This window comes from Odocoileus virginianus, chromosome 4 (assembly GCF_023699985.2).
Source record: "Odocoileus virginianus isolate 20LAN1187 ecotype Illinois chromosome 4, Ovbor_1.2, whole genome shotgun sequence".
NCBI classification, from domain to species: domain Eukaryota; kingdom Metazoa; phylum Chordata; class Mammalia; order Artiodactyla; family Cervidae; genus Odocoileus; species Odocoileus virginianus.
Window position 1 is genome coordinate 38400536 of NC_069677.1, and position 13427 is coordinate 38413962.

Sequence of the window (13427 nt, forward strand, 5' to 3'; positions counted from 1 at the left end):
GTCAGTTGCTACCTAGACTGCAAAACCTTGAAGTACTCGATCTTTCTATTAACAGAAACATCAGTGGCAGTCTCAATAGTATTGCTCATGGACTAAAAAGTACATCAAACCTGAAAGTCTTGAAGTTACATTCATGTGGGTTGTCACAAAGGAGTGTCAAGCTACTGGGTAAGTTAGCAATGACTGAAGCTTCTATATAATTTTATTTTACATTTGATTTTTTAAGCTGTTAGGAAATATAACAAACTAGAAACAGAGGTTAGGTTGGGGAATGAGATCATGGGTAATTTAAATCTTCAAGTTTTATTGATTTTCCAAGTCTTTTACAGTGAGCATGTATTTTTACAATTACAAAACTAAATGGCCAACTCCGAAAAGGCCAGGGTATTTTAGGTTTGAGAGAGACAGTGTGCAAAATAAAAGTGTGCTACTAAAGCTCTCCATTTCTCTCTTACTTTTGAAAGTGCCAGCATTATTTTATGCTTAGTAGTAAGAAGGAATTGGTGCTGATAAAAACAACTTCAGTGACATCTGTAGTTAAAATTTACTCTGCTATATAGAGTACCCACATTACTTGAGAATACCAAGTGAAATGTATTTTTATCCTTTCATCTTCTAGAGCCTGTCCTATCCTTCTCCTTGGCAGTTTCAGTCTAGAATGCTGCTAATGTACCAATGCTCAAGGATAGTAGAGGAAGAACTAGTAGGTGCAGAAATCGAAGCAAAAGCGCTAGCAATCAATGTAGGTCAAAGGGAGAGTGTTCGAAGACATTGTCAGGTCCAAAGGGCTTCGTGGTACAAAGCAGACAGTTATCCCTCCATCTGGGGTTTTGTCATCACAGTGTATGTATTTTCTTAGTCTCCCTTCTCCACGCCTGCCCCCTCCCCTGCTCCACTCCTGCTGACTGTCCTGTAATATGTCAGAGCAGGATTTTGACCTTCTTTGTAGATGCTGCCTTTAGATACTTGTGTGAGCTGAGGACACTAGACCTTTCCTGCAACAAGGAGCTGGGTGGAGGGTTTGAAGACACTGCAGGACTGGCCACGCTGGAGCACCTGGAGGGGCTGGATCTTCACCAGTGCTCGCTGACGGCTGACGACATGTTGTCCCTGAGTAAGTAGGTTCTGCATAGCTGAGGGAGGACTCTCAGAGCCTTGGCATATGTTTGGGAAACTGGCAAATCTGAGATGTACTGTTCATGAAGTTACTGGGAGGATCACATCATAAAAGTTCTGTGAATGTCCCAGTATAGTATTTGGCAAATATTAGGTGCCCAATAAATGTTGCTGTTGTTGTTGTTCAGTTGCTAAGACACGTCTGACTCTTTGCAACCCCATGGATGGCAGCAGGCCAGGCTTCCCTGTCCTTCCCTATCTTCTGGAGTTTGCTCAGATTCATGTCCACCAAGTTGGTGAATGTTAGTGAATCTAAACTCCTATACATATCTGTGAAGGATAGATGTGGCACTCGAGGAAGAAATTTTGAATTCCTGTGACTGTTTAGAAATGAATCTGTGAATGTCACAAAGCATATTACAAAGAAGGACGCAGAGGGAAAGTCAAAACAAAGGGCGCTGAGGCATTCTCTCTAACAAGTTACGCCAAGGCACTTAGATAAGGTGAAGTTACAGAAAGTAAGTGGATAGTGCATAATTACAATTTTAGGTCACCACCTTTACTTTCCTCCCACAGATATAGTCCTGTAACAGGTAATGTATATGCAGTTTCCCCTAGCAAACAGCAAGCATAGCCATAGGGATTAAGGGTTTTATTCCATCTGTGGCCACAATAAACCTTCAGAATATATCCTGAATCTGACCATGGCTCACTGTCTAGACCTCTACTATCCTGCTCCAGCCCACTGTCAGTTTCATGCCTAGATTATTGCAAGTGTCTAGATGGTTTTCCTGCTTCTGTCACTCTGACGGAATCGATATTTCTTTTCCCCATCAACTTCTCCAGTTACACTGTGCTGACTCCCACGCACACCAGCCATGCTCTGCTTTCTCTCTGAACTATGGGCTCCTCCTAGGTAGGGATGGTTTTCTTTGGTATCTCTCTATTGTTTGTGCACAAGGTCTGGCACAGAGTTGGCACCCAGAAAATGCTTGTTCAATGTGCGATTGAATGAATCAATCAATAAAGAACAAGAAAAAGAAATTTTTGTCATGTTTTGTACAATTGGGGGAAGAAAACAGCAGAATAGGTCTTTGGGTCTAATATCGATCTTTTGGCCCTGCTAATTTATTTCTTAGACTCTTATCCCTCAATTTGGGAAAATAAAATGAGTTTGAGTCTTTCATGAAGATTTTAAAATAGTAAACAATACCTTTTTGAGCTTTAAGTGGAGATTGTGATGGAATCAGCATCCCTTTTACTTATGAGTGTTATACCTGTGGAGACACTCCTGAATTATCAGGCCATTGGATTCCAAATAATGAATTTCCTCTGCTACAACTGAATAACACAAACCTCACATCTCATCTTGCTGCTCAGATGAAGATTAAAGTGCTAGAGGACTTGAATTGTTACCGATAGTTCAACTGAGAGATTAGCCTCTATTATCTGGATTCACAGCCACCAATGGGAATAAATGGCCCCAGAAAGGTAATGGTTATTTAATAAGAATTGCATGGTCCTCCTGCTCAGTTTTAAAAAGACAGAATTGAAAATACATCCTGTTTTCTACCTTGTGATGTTAAAGAATTGAACATTCTTTTATCTGATCATTCTCAATGGCTTCAAAGAAAGGGAATTATAGATCACTTAGCCAATGACATCTGATCAATCATCTAGTTGTTCAAGGCCCTGTGCTGAAGGCTAAGGGAAATTCAGAGTCAGGAGCTTCAGTTTGGTGAGGGTGGAAATAAACCAAATACGTGGTGAAGATCCCCTGGAGAAGGAAATGGCAACCCACTCCAGTTTTCTTGCCTGGGAAATCTCATGGACAGAGGAGCCTGGCAGGCTGCAGTCCATGGAGTCAGACAGTCGGATGTGACTGAAGTGACTTAGCACACATGGTGAATACAATGTGCTGTGGGCATCAGACGAGGGAGAAACTGTTGCATCTGTAGGGACCACAAGTACCTGCCCTCTTTTTTCCTTTCCTTTTCCTTCCTTTCTTCTGTCTTTCTCTCCTTCCACTAACGTTTGTGCCTCCGATTTCCAGACTCTGATGCACATTCTGGGCAGGAAGCAGCCTCTACACAAAGAGCTCACCTTCAGTGAGGGAGGGCAGAAGATCTGCATACGAACAATAGATACACAAACAAGTCACGCAATAGGGGTCCTGGGAGGAAAAGAGAATGGGGTGATGTCATTGTGAACACAGGGTTCCTGTGGCTTTGGTGGCCCTGGAAGGCTCTGAGGAGGTGAGTCAGCCCCACAGGGGTCCCAGGAAACTATATTTCCCACACTGGGAAGAACTAGGGCAAAGGCCTGAAGGCAGGAAAAGCAGCAGCAAAACAGGGAAACAGGGGTCCCTCCTGGCACAGCAGGGGCCCTCAGGACCCCACTCTGGTGCTGTTACCAACAGACATCTGGTGGGGTTTGTTTTTTTTTTTTAAACCAATGTACATACCTTAATTAAAAAAAAAAATTTAGCTGCATGTAGGATCTTAGTTCCCCAACCTGGATTGAACTAGGGCCCCCTGCATTGGAAGCGCGGAGTCCCAACTACTGGGCTGCCAGGGAAGTCCCAACAGACATCTGTTCTGATTGCTTGATTTCATTGCCTCTGACTTACATTTTGAGGAAAGGATGATCATATCAAACATTAACTGAGCAGTTAATGCGTGCCAGGCACTGTACCAGGCACTTTATATATACCAGGTCGTTTTATCTTCCCATTCTCTCTATGGAGTAGTTATTGTTGTTTTTATCATCGAAAAACTGAGGTTCAGAGAAGTTAAGCAACTTCCCCAAAGTCACACTGTTCTTTAGCAACAAACAGGATGAGAACCCAGTCTCCCCTGTCTCCAAAGTCTTTGCTCTCTACTTCTGGCCTGGAGAGAGGCTTAGAGAAGAGCCCAAGCTGCATGCTGGGGAAAGTGGCTGGCGTGTGTGGTGAGGAATGGTGTGTAAGGAAGGGCACGGGTCACATAGGCAAGCGCCATGCTTTCTGATCAAGAAGACTGTGGCACCTCAACACCCAGAGACCCCTTGTGAGATGCTGCCTGAGCCACGTCCCTCTTGATGTTTTAACAGCTCCCGTTATCCCTTTACTCTCGAGCCTTCAGGAATTGGATTTATCTGCCAACAAAGAGATGGGCAGCTCTTCTGAAAACCTACTCAGCAGGCTCCGATTTTTACCAGCGTTGAAGTCATTGATAATCAGCAACTGTGCTTTGGAGAGTGAGACTTTTACTGCCCTGGGTAAGCGATTCTCCGGATCCCTGCAGACACTGGTGCGGTAACACCCGAGAGGGAGGCCTCTGTTTCCAAGTGAATTTCACTCCAAGGCCCAGCCATAGGCACAGTGAAGTATCAATCTGTCTTCTTTTCAGGAAATAGGCTCTCTTAAAAGTGACTTTCAAAGCCACATGGATGACTTCTGGCTTTTGCAAATTTAACCTTTAACATTTTAAGGTGTGCATAGTTGACTCTTTGTATCCAGGGGTTCCAAATCCATGGATTCAACCAAAAGCAGGTCAAAAATAATTTGGAAAAAATTTCTGGAAAAAAATTTCCAGAAAGCTCCAAAAAGCAAAACTTGAATTTGCCTCATTCAGGCAACTGTCTATATAGATAGAATTTATATTGTGTTAGGTATTAGATAGGTGATGCTAGTGGTAAAGAACCCACTGGCCAATGCAGAAGAGTTGTGAGTTCAATCCCTGGGTCAGGAAGATACCCTGCAGGAGGTCATGGCAACCCACTCCAGTACTCTTGCCTGAAGAATCCCATGGACAGAGGAGCCTGGTGGGCTACAGTCCATAGGGTTGAAAAGAGTTGGACACAACTGAAGCGACTTAGCACAGCACAGAGATGATTTAAAGTATATATGGGAGGATGTGCATATATTATGTGCAAATTCTATGCCACTTTACATAAGGGACTTCAGTATTGATGGATTCTGGAAACAATATCCCTGTCTATATGGAGGGATGGCTGTATAACCAACTCTGGAGGTTCACGTTTGTAGTACCTTGTAATTCCACCGAGGTCAATATAAATTGAGATTGCTGTGAGTCTGATGGGCCATCAGAAGCATACTCTTTTCAATTATAGCTACACAATCAAAGAATCATAATCAGGTAGATATGACACTAAATTGCATCACATGACATGAATCTACAGATAATCCCTGACTTAACAATGGTTGAACTTAAGAGTTTTCAACTTTAAGATGATGTAATGGCTTCTCTGGTAACTCAGCTGGTAAAAAAAATCCACCTGCAATGCAGGAGACCTGGGTTTGATCTCTAGGTTGGGAAGATCCCCTAGAGAAGGGAACAGCTACCCACTCCAGTATTCTTGCCTGGAGAATTCCATGGACTATATAGTCTATGGGGTTGCAAAGAGTCGGGTATGACTGAGTGGCTTTTACTTTCTAAAAGCAATATACATTCAGTAGAAATCACACTTAGAATTTTGATCTTCCCCTGAGCTAATGATACATAATGTGGTATGATAGTCTCTCATGCTATCATAAAGGCAGACTTAACAACCACTCTGTACCCAGACAGCTCTGTTTTTCACTTTCAGTATAGTATTCAATAAATTCCACGAAATATCCAACACTTAAGTATAAAATAGGGTTTGTGTAGGATGATTTTGCCCAACTGTGGATGAATATAAGTGTTCTGAGAATGTTTAGGTAGGTTGTGTGCGTGTGTGCCAAGTCACTTCAGTTTTGTCCGACTCTTTGCAACCCCGTGGACTGTTGTAGCCACCAGGTTAGGCAAAGTTATACTGATGACCTAGGTGTACTAAATTCATTTTTTACTTAAGATATTTTCAACTTATCAGAATGCAATCCCACCATAAGTCAGGGAAGATCTGCTTAATTCCATTTGAATTAAGAAGTAAACCAACAATAAAAAAGAAGTAAATATATACAAAGAAATATATATATATGTATTTACGCATATAAACACACACATATAAATATGTATTTATGCATATAAATATACACACATATATAAATATATATCTAGTAAATATATACATATTTCTTTATATCATTTTTAGAATAAAAAGTTCAATTTCTTGTTAATAGGTCACTGAATCACATGAGTGGGAGGGGTGTTCTTATTAGATATTATAAAAAGAATATATATCTACCCCTCAAACATTTTTTAGAAAGAAAATGTAAAATGTAATTAATGACTATACCTTGTGAATAAGTTGCTCTGGTTAGTTTTAATGTTAGGGGAAACTATGAACTAGGCAGAAAGTCCTTCCATTTCCTTTAAACATCTTTCCAAGATACACTATTTCCCTTCCTTGTTTCTGTAACTGCAGTTAAGTAAACACAATACATTTTGGTGTTTCAGAGTTCCAGGAAGGTTTGGCCTTGTCTCCATTTCAGAAGCCAGTGGGATGTGTAAAAGCAGAACACACTCTGGAAATCTTGACTAGATGAGAAAACTGTTTACCTCTCTCTCCTTCTTAAACGTGAGGTGAAGGAAAGAAATGCCAGTTGATAGTGAATAAACCATTTAACCAAGTTTTACTTTTCTGAAGTTTCCAAAATTTCTTCCAAATGCTCTCTCCTTCTTAAACATGAGGTGAAGGAAAGAAATGCCAGTTGATAGTGAATTAACCATTTAACCAAGTTTTACTTTTCTGAAGTTTCCAAAATTTCTTCCAAATGAAAATAGGCAACATAAATTGAATCCATGGATTTCAGGCAGGAGAAACAAGGAATTGTGGAGGGTACTGCCCACACCCAGAAATGATGTCCCTCTTTCACCCAATTTAATCCAAAGACTGCTGGATCTCAGGATTCCCCTAGTGGTCCATGGGCTAATATTCCACACTCCAAAGCAGGGGACCCAGGGTCGATCCCCAGTCAGGAACTAGATCCCACATGCTGCAACTAAGATGTCTCTGAAAGTAAATGTGCTAGTTGCTCAGTCATGTTTGATTCTTTGTGACCCCCATGGACTGTTGCTCACTAGGTGCCTCTGTCCATGGGGATTCTCCAGGCAAGAATACTGCAGTGGGTTGTCATGCCCTCTTCCAGGAGATCTTCTCAACCCAAGGATCAAACCCAGGTCTCCTGCATTGCAGACGGTTTCTTTACCATCTGAGACACCAGGGAAGCCCATGACTCTCTTAACTCAGTGCTAATGATGTTGCCCTAGCCTAGGTTGCTCAAGTTCAAAGTTTATGACCTCTAAGGAAGTCTAAGTTATTGCTATTCTTATCGCTGTCAATTTCAGCTGAAGCCTCCATTCACCTCCCTGCTCTGAAAATAGTCAACCTTTCTTGGAATAAGTGTATTGGCGGCAACCTGAAGCTGCTCCTGGAGATGCTAAAGCATTCAATGTCTCTTCAAGTGCTGAGGCTGAGCAGCTGTTCCCTGGTGACAGAGGACATGGCTCTCTTGGGTGTGTATCTTCTGGTTCCAAAGCCATCCTGACTCTCAGAGCCCCGTGTGCCTGCCCTGCCAGCCTGGGGGAAGGGAGGTGGAGGAGGCAATGAGGCCTGGAGTTAAGCTCTCTGTGCACCTTCCCTGCTCCTTGACATCGGCTTGGGAGAAAGCTGGTTTGTGCTCAGTCACTTCAGTCATGTCCAACTCTTTGCAACCCCATGAACTGGAGCCCAACAGGCTTCTCTGTCCTTGGCATTCTCCAGCAAGAACACTGCAGTGGGTTGCCATGCCCTCCTGCAGGGGATCTTCCCAACCGAGGGATCAAAACTGCATCCCTCCTGCATTGCAGGTAGATCTTTTACCCACCCAGGAAGCCCTAAAATAGACACAGGCAATTCTAACACCAAATACACAGTAGAAACTGGTTCATAAGGAGATGGAGGAATTCCCTGTGGTCCAGTGATTAGGACTTCATGCTTTCACTTTTGAGTGTGCAGGTTCTATTCCTAGTTGGGGAACTAAGATCCTGCAAGCCACCAGGTGCAGCCAACCATTTAAAAAAAGCAAAAGGAGATAGATACAGATATGGGGTGGAAGAAGGAGGATTATCTGACATAGAATAGAAAGTTGGAACTGGATGTGGATGGGCAAGGCTCCTTGTCCTTGGGAGGGCTGTGCATGTGTGGATTTTGTTTATGCCTATTCCTGGCTTTGTTCAGCTAGGTGTAGTTTTTTTCTGTTCACCTTGTGGATGAATTATGTGTAAGCAAACAAGAAATTCGTGTTACGTTCACACTGTTCTCTAATATTTCAACCTAGTTGGAATAAATACGTGCTTTCAAAACAAGTGTTATGGCCAAACACTGTAATTAGAAGATGGGGACAAATCACTGTTATTTTATTTTGGATTTCCCTAATGACTAATGTGTGATCACCTGACCTGCCTCTTGAGAAACCTGTATGCAGGTCAGGAAGCAACAATTAGAACTGGACATGGAACAACAGACTGGTTCCAAACAGGAAAAGGAGTACGTCAAGGCTGTATGTTGTCACCCTGCTTATTTAACTTATATGCAGAGTACATCATGAGAAACGCTGGGCTAGAAGAAGCACAAGCTGGAATCAAGATTTCCGGGAGAAATATCAGATATGCAGATAATACCACTCTTATGGCAGAAAGTGAAGAGGAACTAAAGAGCCTCTTGATGAAAGAAAGAGGAGAGTGAAAAAGTTGGCTTAAAGCTCAACATTCAGAAAACTAAGATCATGGCATCTGGCCCATCACTTCATGGCAAATAGACAGGGAAACAGTGGAAACAGTGTCAGACTTTATTTTTGGGGGGCTCCAAAATCACTGCAGATGGTGATTGCAGCCATGAAATTAAAAGATGCTTACTCCTTGGAAGGAAAGTTATGACCAACCTAGATAGCATATTAAAAACTAGAGACATTACTTTGCCAACAAAGGTCCATCTGGTCAAGGCTATAGTCTTTCCAGTGGTCATGTATGGATGTGAGAGTTGGACTGTGAAGAAAGCTGAGTGCCGAAGAATTGATGCTTTTGAACTGTGGTGTTGGAGAAGACTCTTGAGAGTCCCTCAGACTGCAGGGAGATCCAACCAGTCCATCCTAAAGCAGATCAGTCCTGGGTGTTCATTGGAAGGACTGATGCTGAAGCTGAAACTCCAATACTTTGGCCACCTCATGCAAAGAGTTGACTCATTGGAAAAGACCCTGATGCTGGGAGGGATTGGGGGCAGGAGGAGAAGGGGACGGCAGAGTTTGAGATGGCTGGATGGCATCACCAACTCGATGGGCATGAGTTTGTGTAAACTCCAGGAGTTGGTGATGGACAGGGAGGCCTGGCATGCTGTGATTCATGGGGTCACAAGAGTCAGACACAACTGAGCGACTGAACTGAACTGAACTGAACTGAAGTAATAGAATGTTATTAGCTAGCAGTTTTTTTCAGGGCATTTGAAATTACTCTGGTAACACTTCTCTGCATCCCATGTACAGCTTGAAAATGGATTTTTTTCTCTTTCTTAGACACAACTGAGCAACTGAACTGAACTGAACTGAACTGAATGACTAATGAGGGCTTCCCAGATGGTGCTAGTGGTAAAGAATCTGCCTGCCAATGCAGGAGACACAAGAAACATGGGTTCAATGCCTGGGTCGGGAAGATCCCCTGGAGAAGGAAATGGCAACCCACTCCCGTATTCTTTCCTGGAGAATCCCATGGACAGAGGAATCTGGCAGGCTACAGTCCATGGGGTTGATTTTTGGCAAAAATGCAAAATCAATTCAGTATGACTTTTCAACTAATGGCTTGATTAGTTGAAGGCTTGATTAATTGAGCTATCATACACAAAAATATTAACTTCAGCCTATATCTCACAACTTGGACAAAAATAACTCAAAATGGATACGTAAAATGTAAATGTAAAACCTTTAGAATAAAATCTAGGAAAAATACTTGGGAACTTGAGTTTTGCAAAAAGTTTTTAAGATATAACACAGAAAGCTCTGCCCACCAAATTAGCAAATTGATAAATAGATCTTTATCAAAACTGTGAGTTATGCTGTGTGAAAGATACCGTTAAGGGGGTAAGAAGAAAATATAGGTAAGTTCTTTACCACTGAGCCGCCAGGGAAGCCTCCATTGGTCTATGTGTCTATTCTTTTACCAATTTCATACTGTCTTGGTTACTAAAGATTTATAGTAAGCCTTGATGGGAATGGAGCATCCTGCTTGGTCTGGAAGCCATGATGTGTGACAAATGATTGAAGGACCAGGGCATGTTTAGTCCTAAAAGGGGGACATTTGTGGGGACCTGACTGTTGTCCAACACTGCATGGCTGGCACGTGGAGGGAGCTGAGATTCCCAGCAGGTAGGCAGTGGCAAGGTCAGATGGGGCCCAGAGGCACAGCTTCCTCCAGCTTCAGTTCAGTTCAGTCGCTCAGTTGTGTCCAACTCTTTGTGACCCCATGGACTGCAGCACGCCAGGCCTCCCTGTCCATCACCAACTCCTGGAGTTTACACAAACTCATGCCCATCAAGTTGGTGATGCCATCCAACCATCTCATCCTCTGTCATCCCCTTCTCCTCCTGCCCCCAATCCCTCCCAGCATCAGGGTCTTTTCCAATGAGTCAACTCTTTGCATGAGGTGGCCAAAGTATTGGAGCTTCAGCTTCAGCATCAGTCCTTCCAATGAACACCCAGGACTGATCTCCTTTAGGATGGACTGGTTGGATCTCCTTGCAGTCCAAGGGACTCTCAAGAGCCTTCTCCAACACCACAGTTCAAAAGCATCAATTCTTCGGCACTCAGCTTTCTTCACAGTCCAACTCTCATCCATACACGACCACTGGAAAAACCATAGCCTTGACTAGACAGACCTTTGATGGCAAAGTAATGTCTCTGCTTTTTAACATGCTATCTAGGTTGGTCATAACTTTCCTTCCAAGGAGTAAGCATCTTTTAGTTTCATGGCTGCAATCACCATCTGCAGTGATTTTGGAGCCCCCATAAATAAAGTCTGACACTCTTTCCACTGTCTCCCCATCTATTTGCCATGAAGTGATGGGACTGGATGCCATGATCTTAGTTTTCTGAATGTTGAGCTTTAAGTCAACTTTTTCACTCTCGTCTTTCACTTTCATCAAGAGTCTTTTTAGTTCCTCTTCACTTTCTGCCTTAAGGGTGGTGTCATCTTAGTGCCACTCTTATTACAAATCCTGGAGCTAGTGTGTTGTGTTATTGGAAGTGGGAAACAGTTGACTAGCAAGTGTTCTTGGCTTTTAGCAGAGTGATTTTATTTTTTAGCATCAGTAATTCAGACAGGTCACCTGACCAGGCTGCAGAAGCTGGACCTGAGTTATAACGACAGCATCTGTGAGGCAGGATGGACCATCTTCTGCCAAAACCTGTGGCTCCTCAAGGAATTAACTGAGCTGGATATAAGCCTTCGGCCATCAACTTTTAGGAAGTGCGGACAATGGTTTAGACACTTGCTAAGTGCCGTGACCAAACTTCCCAAGATCACTGAGATAGGAATGAAGAGGTGGCTTCTCTCAGCTTCACAGGAGGAAGAACTACAAGGCTTTGACCAAGATCAGAGAAGCAGCATTCACTTTGACCATGGTGGGTTTCAGTAAGCTGACTTTCCAAGGCTTTCCATGTCACCCAAAGGAAGAAGAAAAGAACATGAGTGAATCCTGGTGAAGTCAAAGGAATACCAGCTTCTGAGCTGTGATTCATGTTACAAGAGCTTTGTAAATATATGTCTAGGATAATCTAATAAGAACATGCCGTTTTATGCTCTATTTTATGAAACAATGGTGGCATTTTTCAATGGGTTTTCATTTGTTTGGATACATAGTTCATTTTCTATTTAGAAGGCCTGACAAAATGTTTAGATTCCAGTAACGCATCTCCTTTTTTCTTTCCCTAGAATTTTCTGCCTCTTTTACTAAATGTTTTAAATATAGGGGTGTGTATTTATGTGAGTGTGTAAAATTCCAATGTGAAGGCACCAATGTGAAAATGTGGAACATTTTCATGTTATCTTTATCATCATATGTGTCTCAATGTGGTCTGATGGAAATGTAATCTTCATCAGAAAGTATGCCTTTCAGTTGTTTATTGTTTTTTGTTCTCTTGCCTTTTATATCAGATACAAACCATGAGTACAAACAATGGTCACTGACATACAGATCTTCATTAAAAATGATCAAAAATTCAAAACCCAGTATCAAAATCATACCTTGTTAAAATAAAGTAAAATATTTTGTTGCTAAAATAAACAAATTAACATATTACTAATACCTCTGAGCATTTCCTGGACATGGAATTTGCCTCATAAAAACCTATTTAATTCATTAATTAAAGTTCCTGTGTTGCTGTCAGTGATTTTGGGAATTTCTGGTTTTCTCTTACTAGAGCATGAAATTCATTGCATGGCAGAGGGATCTGCTCACACATTTCTATTCTGATATATTCTAATCATATTATGTTTTGCTTTCTTCTTGCTACACTAATAATTCATATTATAATCATTGCTTGAAGGACATGTTGAATTTGAAATCAATATTATTCCAAAAGAAAAAGTCATCAGGGTGAAGAAGTCTTGATTAGGATAAATGGGGATGTCTTAGGTAATGATCCTTCACTTCTCTGAGTAAATGTTCGGAGCGACTTTATTCATACTAGCCAAAAACTGGAAACAGAGAAACACCTTTCAATGGGTGGATGGTGAGCAAACTATGCACTACTACTCAGCAACCGGAAAGGAATGAACTATTGCTACGTGCACCATTTGGATGGACTGGAAGTGAATTATGCAAAATAAAAAGGCCAGTCCCCAAATGCTACTTATTATGTGATTCCATTTATATGATCCTCCTGAAATAACAAAATTACAGGTCAGGGGCTGGAAGAGAGACAGGTGGTAGGTGTGACGAAGGGTAACAGCACAAGTAGTGATAGAACAATTCTGTATCTTGATTGTGGTGGTGGCTACACAAAAGCTGCATGTAAGAAAATTGCATTGGACTACACACACACTCACAAATAAGTGACAAGTGCATGTATAAGTGACGGAATCTGAATAAGGCCTGTGGATGGTACTGACGTCCGTTCCTATAGTCATGGAGGATGTCAACACTGAGGAAGGGTGAAGGGTGCATGGACCTTTCTGTACATTTCTTTGGAACATCCTGTGAATTGTTTCATAATTAACAGTTTTAAAAGCAGACATGATAGTATAGTGAACCTCCATGTACCTATCACATGCTTTTACAATTACAATTTATGGCTGATCTTGGTTCATTTTAGGGCTTCCCTGGTGGGTCAGACAGTAAAGAATCTGCCTGCAATGCAG

General features: G+C 42.0%; 1 protein-coding gene across 4 annotated transcripts in view; it reads left to right on the forward strand.

The window, feature by feature from the left end:
• Positions 1-12913, forward strand: part of LRRC31 (leucine rich repeat containing 31) — a 28513-nt gene extending 15600 nt beyond the window's left edge. For 3 of the 4 annotated variants that reach the window (XM_070466443.1, XM_070466447.1, XM_070466445.1), the window contains 5 exons: positions 1-168; positions 950-1114; positions 4207-4374; positions 7389-7556; positions 11372-12913. In XM_070466443.1, the coding sequence (XP_070322544.1) occupies positions 1-168; positions 950-1114; positions 4207-4374; positions 7389-7556; positions 11372-11703 (1001 nt within the window). In that variant the 3' untranslated portion in view covers positions 11704-12913. The remainder of the gene's footprint in view (positions 169-949; positions 1115-4206; positions 4375-7388; positions 7557-11371) is intronic. The other variant, XM_070466444.1, reaches the window with a different exon arrangement.
• The last annotated feature ends 514 nt before the right edge of the window (positions 12914-13427 follow it).